A 13,614-nucleotide genomic window follows, 5' to 3' on the forward strand; every position below is an offset into this window, starting at 1 on the left:
ATTGTTCCGTGTAACATTTACATTTCTGTCAAAAAACAGCTCGAGTGGCTACCAGAGGCACACAAAAATGTATTTACTCTGCTAAAAAAACAACTAAAATAAGTAATTCAGATGAGTTATTTGTTTTGTTGAGTCTCACACAATAGGTGCGAAAATGACAACATGTCAGCCACAATTTAAGGTCACAAACACACTCTCTCTTCACCTCTCTTTCTCTTTCTTTCGTGAATTCTCGCTCTTAGAGGAACCTGGCGAGTACTGCGGAAAAGACGCCTGTTTGACGCCGCTACCTGCTTCTCTACGCGCCGCATGCAGTCGACTAGACGACCGGGGGGGGGGAAACGCCACAAAGCCCGGGAGAGCAGTAAACAGCGTGTTCCTACTGGACCCCGCCCTCCTCTTGTAGAATAACCAATCATCTTCAGTGTTACTCAGCTCGCGCGAAGATTCTACCAATCAGCGTGCTGCTCACACAAACGTCGCAGCTTCAACTTCCTAGCGGGAAGCTACCGGGAAGCTTTCCATAGACTGACGGTTAACGGTAAATAAGCCTTTATCACGATTTATTTTGTCACAGGCTCACATTGAAAACATTTTGAATATAGCCCTCATACATACGAAGACTATTTATCACGGATCGTGTTGTCAGGTTGCTTTGTTTGTGTCGCGGTAGCCATAACATGAAGCTAAGTTAGGTTAGCTATGCAGGTGCCGCTGTTTTGACAGGCTGGCAGCTGTCAGTCAGCTGACACGTTGTTTACCTCTCAACATCATATGGTTGCAGGAGCATCTGTTCATTAAACTGTCAACCGTTTGCTCAGACAGGTACAGTAGATGATAAGAGGAAGATGAGGCTGTCCCGAGCTGAATATAAAGAGATTGTGAGATGCATCGAACAACTGAGACCTACACGGCAATGTATGAAGATGCTGAAGGAGTCATTTCCAAAGTAAGTGCTCGATTGCCAGTCTGTAAGTTTTCATTTGCCTGTTTACATGCAAGTTTAGTGTGTGAGAGAGAGGGGAGGGGGAGAGAGAACTGCTGCATATAGTATAATCCTGCTCGTGCGTTGTAAATCATTATTATTTCTACGTTTATATCCATAATGTGCAACAACAATAAGGCCTCATTTCAGTATTCCTGTCGGGAATGTTGGGCTTGTTTGCATGACATCATACTAGTAACAACTGCTGCTCATATTATGCTTCATTTTCAATTTTGTTTTGTGATGGGCACAATGAGTTTGCAGTTTAATTGATTTCTTAATGTTGCCAGTTTTATAGCTGCATTATTTATCCTTGTGTCCTTTGTTTAATTATTCTTGATGAAATATTTATAATCCTACTTGTTATAACTACTTATTAATGCCACACAGGTTTTTGTATTGGCTTCCGCCGCAACATTGACCAGTGCTCCGCCATGCACAGCCTGCACATTCACAAATCGAAGCGAGGGGTTAATGGTTGTGTTTGCGTTTCTCCTTGACACTGAGGGCCCTCACTTTATTGAACGTAACACGTGTAATCCCCCAAGGCCACCGGGACACCGTGGCTGATCCCGTCGAGGTCACTTACAAAGTCGCATGTATTTGGCGCTTCCCACCTCCATCGCGGCCTAATCACCAATTTAAAAGAAGGTATCAGGTCCCCAAACGGGACACGACCAGGATTTAGCTCGGCTTTGTTCTCATTGTCAGCATTTACAGAATATGTCATGTGTGCAAATGTACATCCAATATCCTGTATGGTTTGGCCCTGGCACTTGGAAGGCCTGTGCATGTTTATTTTCAGATCCTTTCTCTCTTTGGTTTCCTAACGCAAACTGTCTTCAACCAACAAGGTGGTACTGGAGGGTGTAATAATTAAAGGAAAACATTGGAGCGTTTTCATTCCTATAATTCTTCAGGATCTCTCCCGGAGGTGCCGGCTCTTTTGTTTAGTCTTGCTGGTTATTGTTATTATTTCGTTCACCATAACCAATCTTGGGGTGGCCCGTGCTCTTTAAAATCCCTGAGTCTCGTCACTGGGTCTGACAGACAGGCACGGCAGCAGTGTTTTCACAGCCTGCGAAATTATTCTGGTTGTCCAATCAGCTGAGCTGGGCTCTGGAGGGTTAGTGATTGGACTGGCAGGAAATCAGGCTCTTAAGACATAACATATCGACTAGGCCATCCATCATCTCTTAGCATGCGCTCAGGCACGGCAGTCAGCCACCCCCGCCCCACACCCCGCCTGTCCCCTCGGACTGTGTGGGAGCCCTGCCACTGCGTAAATATTGGCCAGGCTCAGGCTGGCAGGGGGGCGGCGGCGGCGGGGGTTTCGGGGGGGCGCGACTGTGGATGGCCTGTGCAGAAGGGGTGGGCAGACGATTGTTCAGGGATAACAGGCAGGGCGATAGGAAAGTCACGTATCTAAGGAGATCATTTCCAAATAATGCATTTGTTTCGATCTGTTTTCTCCTTAATATTCTTGCTAGAGAACACAGGTGTATTGGTTCAAACTAGTTGATCAAACTTATCCTGAAGTGAATTGAGTTCCACAGTAGATATTCATAAGTATCCATTATCCTTAAGTCTCAATATGCTGCATGGTTGGAGGTACCAATCTGGACTAAGGCTATTTAGTAATCATTGCTTTTCATCGCTGCCTCAAAGGGAGGAAAATTAAACAAAATGATTGTTATAGGCCATTTCAAGGTAATTTCCACGGAAGGTCTGTCAGTCTCACTGTTGTGCTATGAGTATGGGCGGAGGGAGGAGAGAGGGAGGGTCACATAGGCGGGTAGAGAGAGAGAGAGAGAGAGAGTGTGATGTGCAGTCCCTCATCTGTAACGGCCGCATAACACAGATGTTGGGAGTCATCTGTCAGCCTGGCCTCTCTCGCCGGGCCCGAGCTGCTCTGAGGGGAAAAGAATTGGACACGGTGCTGTCACTTTTTACCCCCACTCACAATGGAGGGACATGCAAATATCACCCCCACCCTCCCCCATCCTTTGCCCTCTCTTCCTTGCCCTCCTCTCAGCCCAGCCCCGGTGTCCTGCCTAGTATCTGGGCCACGAGGCAGGCAGGCAGCGACGGGGAAGGGGGGCTGGAGGGCTCGTCGCAGGTTGGTGCAGCGTGGGGGGGTGGAGATGTGACATCAGTCCCATCAGGTCTTTCTCCTGCCACATATTAGAATTGGAAATGATGGGCTGCTCTCTGAGGCCTGGCCTGGCTTCCCTCGAGTCCAGAGGGGACCCCAGTACTTCCACCCCTTTGTCCCTGGAGAGACGGGGTGTATAAGGAGGGTGAGAAAAGAGGGAGGGAATGTGAGAGTCCTCTGTGTCCTTCTCTGCTATGAATGAATTTGGGATGTAATGATTACTCCCCCCTCTCTCTCTTTAAAATGCCATTCAGCCCACACCTCATATGGCTCTCACAGTCAGGAAAGTGGGTGGGTGTGCAGAATGTGGCAGATGCCTCTGTTTTAGAAAATGCTTAAAAAGTAAAAAGTGTAAAGCGCCCCCTTAGTGAGACAGTCTTCCTCTGTCACTCTCTCTCTCTCTCTTACTGATGCTCACACACACCCACACACACACACATATGCAGAGCTCCCTGGTGAGGAGTCCCTGAACGTTTTTCGAATTGGGCCCTAATGTGCCGTTTTCATCAGCATTGAGGCGGGCTGCAATATGGTGCCGGGGCTCGCTCTGGGAATATGAATGTTGATTAAGCATGCGTTCAGCCTTTTGAAATTCTGAAGAAGTGTCAGAATAATGGATGTTGAGCAAATGTCAAGCATTTGTTAATTTCTCTGTTATTTGGGGTTTATCTAGCATGATCTTTGGAGGGAAAGCAGCGGGCACGGTTGTTGTAGCGTGTGCCATTGATATGGTGATTTCTTGGCTACAGACACTTTGTTTTTGATGGTAATATCTCGGCTCAGGATGAAGCTTAGGGACATGCTCATTGATTATTTATTGTGGGTGCAGTGTTTATCTCTCTATTACATGCTGGTTAAACCTAAGGATTTGGTAACAGGCATGATGCATTAAACCGGCAAGGTCTTATACTTTTAAAAAAGAGATACAGCTAAAGAAATCATCTTAACATGTTTTAATGTGGTTTTTTTTTGAGACTTTAAAATGTATTTCTTTCTCTCTGTTGTGGCTTCTGCTCCATGCCGTGTTTATATTTAACATTGATTGTGGTTTTGGAAACCACTTTATAGTTATGTTAACACCTGCCAATAAAAGCTTTGACCCCTCACACACATAGTTTGGCACGTTCATGATGCTCAGATCCATTTCCTAACAAATATAATCTGAACCTGAAGAATCTTGAACTGAAATCAGAACATTTGTAAGCTTTTGAGGGTTGATTGTTAATTTCTCTGCTGTTCAAAAATGCGCTGCAACTGATCTCATGTGATGGAGCCAATCAGGTGTGTGTGGTGTGTACTGAACTCGCCTCTATCGTTGTGTGTTTGATCTACGTGTAAGTGCACAACTCAAAGATTCTACCACTTGCAGCTGATGATGAGAAAAATAGAACACTTGCCTTATGTAGCAGGCTCAGAACTTATCAATCAACCAGTATACAACACAATTCCCATTTGACCTACTTACTCAACTGCAGGCTTTGTCAGTAGATTAAACAGTGAACAGTGCAGGTGGTTCATGTCGCTGCCATCACGTTTGTAGATTTGTCTGTAATTTCCAGCCTCTTTTCTTTGGAATGGGCTGAAGCGTTCAGTCGTAGCTTTTGTAGAGGTAGAATTCTGCTGTTTTGTAGCCTGGAAGTGGCAATGACATTACCCAGAGCCTGATCTTGTGCAGAGGCTGCGGGGGCAGTGCACGGCTTCACACTTCTGGCTGCCCACATTGAACAAAACACAAACTGGCAGCCAAGGCTCAGGACTGCAACCCTGGGAGGCTGGGAGACTAGCAAACTAATTCCACAGCTTTATGTGATTAGATGAACATTGGAAGGGTGAATGGATGAATGAAAGGTAAGCAGAGGGAAGAGAGCTGCAGGAAGAAGAGAGGCTGTGCTGAGTTTACAACTTCATGTCAGGCTAAGGAGTTCATGAATAATAGATGCAATCAATTACTTGATTAGGAAGCACAGGAATGACTACTTCCTCTTCATATCGTAGAGACGTTGTCCAAGCAGCACACTCTGGAGATTGTAAAGCTTTTTTCGGCTCATTGGGCTAAAAACACTGAGGTAAGCAGCCCATTGCCTAAGTGTGGTGTGGCTTACAGTGCTTATAGGCGAAGCTACTTAATCCTCATGGCTCAAAAATGTGCAATATTTTGATCACCGGGCGGAATGAGATGATACGTATTAGCTGATGAGAACATGAAAGGAGTAGTATTTGCAATACTATCAACTCCCAAGCCGTACATACAGTATACACACACACACACACACGAAGGGAAACCTCCAGCACTGTGTACCACAGCTTAGCGGGGCAGCTATGGGAGATTCTCTGGCCCCAGGTTCTCTTTGCATACTGGGATCAATTGCAGAAGAATAATGAAAGAAATTGCCCAGAATGGTACAACTGCCCTATCCACGCTTCAGGGAGTAGGCAATTGGTCAGTGTAATGTGTTTTCTTGCCAGAGCAGCGGACACTCGCCACTTGACAGATAACATGGACCTCATTTTCAATTTTCCATGAGGCTTTGCAGAAACGGCAAAGATAGTAATTACAGCATAACAATGGCAAGATGCCACGATGTTTTTGTCACGGACGGCGTCATGAAGATCCTCACTTTTCAGGAGGAATCACAATTACAGTTGTGATTGTGGTATCAGGCCTACTTTTTTTTTTTCTTTGCCACCATTATATAACAGATCTGACATCTCAGGGCACCTCAGTGGAGTGAAATTTAAAAAATTGTGATAATGTGGAGGATCGTTTTTGTCCTCTGTTAGGACGTGTGTGTGTGTGTGTGTGTTACAGTGGGTCAGTATTCTTTTATGAAGTAGAATTGACTCTGTAAAGTAAATGATTAAATAAATTAAAATGTATAAACAGTAAAATTGGAAGTTTCCTTAACAGTAAAACAACAATACAAACATGAATAATAATATAGTTGTTTTCATATTTCAAACTGTAATTTTTCCTCTCTCTGCTATCACTGTTGTGTAGTAAGTGGACCATTCCGTTGTTCTGCATTAAAAAAAGAGAAAAAAAATTCAAACAAATTTGAACTGTAAACACGTGTGCTCATTGTGCAACTATTTGTTCGAAGCCGCATGACTCTGAGTTGCGTGTTTGCTTCCATGTGTTGTCAAAATATATCACATTTATACATTAACGCATAAAGATTTTTTTTTTTTTACACATTTGTTTTGCTGCTGATGACGGTAGGCTTAGCTGAGAGACAGATGTTACCATTTTGCTTATCAGCATGTGTAATTAGTGGCATTTGCATATGCAGAGTATTTATCCAACGCAATTCAGCTGTTTCACTAAATCCCGATCGATGGGAAAGCGATCGTTTCATCGGCTGACATTTCCTTCTTAGGTGGAGTGGATCTATCGCTTGACGCTTTTTACTTTCCAGCCCTGCAGTTGAGGTGTTAGAAGTCCCGCGTCTGTTGCCGTAGGACTTGGAAGAAGAAGTTCGGGATGACATCTGAATCCTTCCGTTCCCCCCTTTCAAAGCAGCTTCATCGCCATTAGTAAAAATATGTGCAATGCCTCAATTAGCTGGGTTCTATGCCCTGAAGAGTCGCACCATGCACCGCTCCCTGCATGCAGATCCACCAAATGCTAAGTACTGTCACAGCATATGATACCAATGCCATTAGCCAGGTGGCTTTCATTACCTAAATTACTGCTATCGTTTATAATTAATTATTTGTAAATAGGAAGATTGTGAATATAATTGATAGCTGAAAGATTTGCCCTCTCCTATTAATTAGCTTGATGGGAAATTCGACTCGATCTTTTCCCTGCTGTTCTTTTCTTTTTTTACGCTTAAGTCACTGATACGCCGTGTAAGGGCTCCAACGTGCAAGCAGGGGGAAAGGCGGCCCGTGACTCAAACTTGTCTCGGTCAGATCGTAAGCAGTGGGTGGCTTCACTTAATAAAGCCTGAAACACTGACCAGACAGGCATACGGGCTCAATGACAAAGTGAAAAGTCCCTAATTGTTTTAATTTAATCGGTTTTACTATTTTGGGTGCCAGTGCATATTAATGTTCTGTCTTATGTTGTAGGGAAGGGTAATTAGGCTGAGAGTGAATGATTCCCTAACCACTCTTCTGTCTCCCAACCTTCTGTTTCCCCATGTTCTAAATTATATCCAAGAGGGAGAGGTTTTTGTTTTTTTCCCCCCTCACACAGGGGTCAATGTAGGGATGAGCTGCAGTGTCTGTGTCGCTTTTCCCAAACGGATTTACAACAGCTTTAAATGTTTGCCTTTAGAAATAAGGACTGCCGAACCGGAATCGTTAGAAAGCAAACTTGTAATCAGTCAATCTTCTTAAGTATTAAATAATCAAACATTACCCGGTTGTCTATTGGTCGAAGCATATTGTGATTTAACATCCTGTCTCATACACAATTTGTTAAAAATAACATTTTAACAAGAGTTGTTTTACTGTTTTTGATGTTGTGGTTCTCTTTTCAGTTGTGGCTTATTCACTAAATGGAAATACTGAAAGACCACAAAGTTTGATGAAGACGGTAACTGTATTTTAAATGATTTCAGAAAGGCGACATGCCAGGAATCCTCTACAAGTTTTCCGATTCCAGCTGTGTGTTACTTTGTTTTGCTTCTGCTGTAACTTTATGTCAAATTACAGCGTAATGCATCCATCCTGTGCAGAATTCATAATAATAGATACATCTATAGCTTAGGGCTAAACAATCCAGAATAGAATTTGGTCATTTAACAGTTGTGGAATGCTTACTGGTGTTGTTTTTGTGTTGTTCTATTTATATTTATATTTATCAAGAGGAATGATTCCCTCCCTATTCAATGCTGTAACATGAGGCCAGAGAGGAATTACGATGAGAATGTCCTGCTACTGTTCAGCACGTGAGAAGATCCAAACCTGGTTGTAACACTGCGTGGAGCTCCATATTTAGCACAGGGTGAGCCCAGGAGAGCACAGGTTGGATTTACATTAATGTGCAGACTGCAATAACTTACTCTTAATGTCTGTTAAAGGAAAAAAGGGCACTAAACCGCAGACTCTGTGTAAAACCTGTCAGGCGATAAAACCCAGGAAAAGTCTTGGTTATGTTCCAGGCATCTTTACTCATCTCTTCATCGCTTTTGTTGGTTTGTTTGTATCCTTAAATCTTAACATTTGGTCCTGCTTTGGCGCTTTTCTGTTTGTCAAATGTTTTGCTGCTTATTTTGTTCTGCTGCAGTTTTGATGTCGGCGAAAAAACAGACGGGGGCCGAACAAGAAAAACAAAAGTCCCTAAAAGTTCTTTGTGTTTGAAACGGATATGTTTTCCCAGATATTAAGAGCAGTTTATGTGCCTTTAAAGTTAACAGGGTATAGATTTAGCAATTAGGCAGTAATCATGCTCATTATACAGAGTAATCCATTTAAAACCTAACAGATGTCTGTTCCAACAGGGGGATGGTGATGGTCCCATGCCAACAATAAGGCTGTAATGTTGCTGAAATGCTCAGGTGCAAGGTTGAAGTGTAGAAGAATTTTTTCTCTCTCCCTTAAGTGTCCACATGTTGACAGTTGACCATTTAATGGCCCACTTAATTGCAGTGGCCCCTTCGTCCCCAAGCATCATTGTAAATGAATGCTGAGGTGGCAGTGTTTTTCCTCAACAGTTTTCCTTTTCTTCTCGCTTTCTTCAAACATGTTCTCCCTCTCTTTGGTAGCTGTACTCGGTCCCGAAGCTGTTGACGGGGGCTCGTCTGTGTGATGGGTCAAGCCCGAGACACTTAAAGTTGTAGAGCCTTAACTGTTCTGTAGCCAGAGCAGTAAAACTGTTTAAAAAGTGACATCTGGAGAAGCCGACATGATGTCTTTGGTGGGGTTGCGTCATTACCAACTGCTCAACTATTCCAGTGGTCCAAAAGCTTTTATTAAGATATGGTCTCAGACTGACTCGAGACAGAAATCAATGTTTGAGATTCCTCTGGCTTTGTTTACATGTCACATGGTTATTTCATGGTTTATAGTGATTGATGTTGAAGGCCTATATGGACTCAATATTTCAATGCAGATAGGAAGCCGGGGCTCCCAGTCAGTATTTACATACCATTCTCAGGTGACTTGTAACGAAAAGTCCATTAAATTTAACAATCAAATGTACTGAGAGCAGTACATGGAGACACAAACCCACCAGAGACCACCACAGCTCAGTATCCATGCGTGTGTGTGTGTGTGCATGTTTTTACTCAGAATTTTGCAGGGCGGAGAGATGTACCACCCAATTAGAATTAAATCTATCAACTGCTTTAAATATGTTCTATTGAGAGGATGCTGTGGGGGAAGGGGAAGGGCATGGAAGAGGCTGTGAATCCCTGTCGGCGCTGCCTGTTTTCCAGGTTTTCCTCTCTGCCAGGTGTTTGACATTGACTGGAGCTGGAGATGAATGTAGCTTATGGCAACCCATGGAATTGACCGACTCCTGGGAGTCCCAGCTTCCTGCAGTGAAAGTTTCCATTTTCAAAGCCCATCAGTTGCGGGGGGAGGGCTACAGAATGGCCCATATGCCAGCACTGACAGCGAGGGAGGAAAACTTTCTCCTATCCGCACATTCTGCGCAAACAAACACACACACACATGTGCGCGTACACACTGAGACATCTCCCAAAAGGTTTTCTCATTTCTACCAAACTATGTTTCAGTATGTTGCCATGGACTAGCACACATTGGACCGTATCAGTTGTGTTTATGTTTCATTTCTCGTACGTTTGTGTGTTTCATAACAGCATGAATCGCACTTGAATCAAACAGAAAAATATTGCTCATTCCCATAATTGCTGGAGAGAGGATGGGACTAGAGGCTATGTGTGAATGAGCAAAAGGGAAAGAAAGGAGCCATATATTTCTTCCCTCATCTCTCATACCACACACAACCTCTCCCTTTCTCTCTCTCCCACCCCCCAGACCATTGGGCAGGAATCCTTTGTCGGAGGTGTTCATCTGGAACAACTTTGCCACACTTGTTTTCATGTTCTTTTAGATTACAGGGCAGCTGGCCCCTGCTTTGAAGCTCCCTCTCTCCCTTTGTCTCTGTGCAATGCACTCTGGTAATTAACTTTGTCCTTCTTTTATTTGTTCCAGTCACTCGCAGTCCACTCTTCTGAGCATCTTCTCCCTGGAGTACCAGGTTAGAAGTTTTCTTCCTTTGTGAGCTGTGACAGGTGCCTAATTGAATGATGAATGTCCCTTTATTTCTTTGTAATTGAACTGCCAGCTCTCTGATTGGTTTGGAGGATGCCCCCCTCGCCGTGCCCCCGTCTACTTCACACACACACACGCACACACACGTACACACACACATATACGCACACACACCCCTCACGTTCACGTCGAGGGCCCTTGCCTGCCTGAGCCTCAGTGGATGTCTGCCAAGCCTTCCCATCCATCTGTCTAATAACATCTAGCCCCTGCTTATTTGGTGGACCTGTAATAAATTATGCTAAACCATTATTATTCTGACAATAATAATTTCCCTGTGTAGTGCGGCTGCGTGTGCTAAATGTTTGCTGACTCGCACTGTCACTGCTGCTTTCCACGGCTGACAGCGGATGATGATAAATGGCCACTGCCGCCAGTGGCAGAAGGCAACACAGGCAGAAAATGGAGTCATTTATCATCCCCCTGACAGGTGTCACTCACACGGCCTGTCTCTGTGGAATTACATTTTTTGTGTGTAGTAGTTTTTAAATAAGTTGTTTTTTAACCAATGCTCTTCCTCCTATCGCCTGTCTTCCTCCTCGCTCTCCGCGAGGATAGCAATTGAATTGCATGGAAATGTCAGTGTGTGGGATGTGGAATAGGGTCATTGTTTGATCGAAAAAGGGGAAATGAATACAAGGTTTGAGTGAGAGCGGCGGCGGCAGTGGGGGGTTGAACAAGGTTGCCTCGGCACACTTTGACCCTCAGCAAACTTATTGAAATTAAATTACTGTGACCCATGATCTCTGTTGCTTGTTCATATACAATAGAGCATGAAAGAGCCTGTAGGCTGCACAAGTCTGCGTTTATCCAGGTGCAGAGGAAAAGCTGCATGCTCACAACGGCAAAGCAAACAGATGTTTTTTTAGTATTATTATTTTATTACTATTGTTTTTTCTTTGATTTTTTTTTATTGTTGTTGTTTTTTTCTGAATAATAATCTCTTTTTGATAGAAACGGACCAAAAGAACGATCTGGAGGCACCACGCTCCAGACGTCATTGAGAGCTACTACCAGAGGTACTGCATCACTTTATAGCTCTTCCGTCCTCTGACTCTATCTCTCTCCGCGCTTATCACTCTGAAAATCTGTCTTCCACTCTCTTGTGTTGTGTTTTTTTTTTCCTCCGTTCCGTTTTCCATCCTCCATCTGACGAAGGGCCTCGCCAAAGTCACATGAGTGTAGGTGGGCCACTCTGACAGATATAATCTCCTCCAAACAAATCACCACCCCCAGGATTCATTCCAGACCTCCTCTTGCACCTGCTGAGCTAAAGCTCTGATCTCCGTGTCACGTAAAGCAAATAAATAAATTACCAGCCGTTGGACATTTGCCTTATACGAGCTTATGACGGCTGATTATCCATAATTCAATGAATACGGATGAATAAGGAGGAAAAAACAGGGTGCAGAGGGAAAATCTTCTTTGCATATCGCAATTAGCCTTTATTGAGCTGATTAGGCCATTGTTCGGGGGGAAACATGGCTTGGTAATGCATTTCTAATCCACTTACAACAACAAACCTCAGAGATGATCTGGGGAAGATCTAACGGGAGGTGCAGTTGTAGCTGGCAAAGGGGGGGGAAGACTTTTAGGGCGGCAGGGGTTAACTAACTATCATATGCTTGTCTGGCTTCAAGGAAATTCGAAGCCCTTCAAGCAGTGCTGCTTTAACCGCACCGAGCCTGCCATATGCCACCCAGGGCAAAGTCATCAGGGACATTAGCATGTCTTGGCTAGCCTGGTCTAGTCCCCTCTCCCCTTCTGTCTGCCTTTGTGGGCCATGTTTTTCACTGCTGCCGTTGTTCTTTGTTATAATGAAGGTATCTGAGTGGAGCCAAGGCACGTCCCACTGCTCCCATTCTCCTGGAGTTGGCCAATGAGGTAATAGCAGCACCTTTATTTTTCCATGTTTCCATCAATGCTCCCTTTTTTCTTCTTTCCAGGTAGATAGATAAACACAGATACACATAGATAGAAGTAGAATATGCATGCATTCGCAAAGTTGGCTGCAGTTTTAGATCCTACCCCCCCGCCCCTGTCCTCCACCCACCTACACCCCCCTGCCCTTGTCTGTTAGTGATTACCACAATTGGTAAAATGGTCCGGCTCTATTATCAATTATTTAATGTAATTAGCTTTTACCTCCATTAAGCAGATGTGAAAATACTTTTTTTATTATGTAATTTTCCAAATTGCTGCCCAGGCACACACACGCTTGATGCAAACTGTGGACAGGTGAGGGTTAGGGTCATCGGTTAATTCATGTCTTCATCACTTCATCAGTTGTTTACATCTGCAGGTCAGCAGAGGTTTTGGCACTGCGGTTGATGTGATGATATTTGATACGAAGTAGAGTAAAGTGAAGTTTAGGCTTCCTGTCATGCGGTTTGTTGAGGTTTAAAACAGATACAAATGAATGTAATGCAGCAAAAGCAATTCAAATGATGCTGAATTGAAAACTATTTTATATTTTCATACGACACATCACCGAGGTCGGGGCAGCCGGATGCTGGAGGCCTTATTTCCCGTGTGAACGTTGAATCTCCAGCCTTGCAGCCTCCTCTTATTTTGATTGTTGGAACGGCCTGTGTAACCTTTTAAACCGCTTAAACCGCCGATTTAAATTTTTATTGGTGCTTATAGCGGCCAGTGAGATTCCAGGCTTTTCTTTATCTAAAATCAGAGCAGTTCACATGCATCAGTGACACCTCAAAGCTAACTGCCATTATTCATTCTCCATTTAATTGACACGTGATTTTTTTTTCTCTCTTCCAAAGGATTAAATTCAGCTCTGAGATAACTGTCTATGAACCATTTAACTGTCATTTTAATATGCTACTTAACATTTAAACCAAGCACTCATGCTCTCCCAGACAGCTAATTGATGTAGTTTCATCCCTTTATGAGACAATATATCTCCAACAGAGGGTAATGATTAACAATGATGAAAAGTATTCATGGATTTTTTTTTCCTCCTTTTCTCTTTTTGCCCCCAGACGTCATCTGTTAATGTGGATTCCAAACTCTGCATGTGCTGTTTTTTGTGCGCTTTATACAGATCTCTAAGTAAAGGTCAGTTAAACATACAGGCTTTGGTCCGGTCCTAGCTGTCCTGTATGCGACACCCATTAGCTTTTGGGGCTAATAAAACCAGGACCGGAGTTTTCCCTGAGCAGTAATTATTTTCAGCGGGTATTCACGCTCCTCTGAATCTCAGTCACGTGTT

General features: G+C 43.7%; 1 protein-coding gene across 3 annotated transcripts in view; it reads left to right on the forward strand.

Annotated features, from left to right (window-relative positions):
• The first annotated feature begins 480 nt into the window (after positions 1-480).
• cdin1 (CDAN1 interacting nuclease 1) overlaps positions 481-13,614 on the forward strand; it is a 49,916-nt gene continuing 36,782 nt past the window's right edge. The window contains exons 1-5 of one of the 3 annotated variants that reach the window (XM_076165497.1): positions 481-541; positions 822-949; positions 10,269-10,314; positions 11,340-11,404; positions 12,209-12,269. In XM_076165497.1, the coding sequence (XP_076021612.1) occupies positions 849-949; positions 10,269-10,314; positions 11,340-11,404; positions 12,209-12,269 (273 nt within the window). In that variant the 5' untranslated portion in view covers positions 481-541; positions 822-848. Of the gene's footprint in view, positions 542-821; positions 950-10,268; positions 10,315-11,339; positions 11,405-12,208; positions 12,270-13,614 lie in introns of those variants that run through there. The other 2 variants (XM_076165498.1, XM_076165499.1) reach the window with 2 other exon arrangements.

The sequence above is a fragment of the Genypterus blacodes genome, unplaced genomic scaffold (assembly GCF_046128005.1).
Source record: "Genypterus blacodes isolate CSIRO-AG114 ecotype Tasmania unplaced genomic scaffold, CSIRO-AGI_Gbla_v1 ptg000147l_1, whole genome shotgun sequence".
In the NCBI taxonomy this organism is placed as follows: Eukaryota; Metazoa; Chordata; class Actinopteri; order Ophidiiformes; family Ophidiidae; genus Genypterus; species Genypterus blacodes.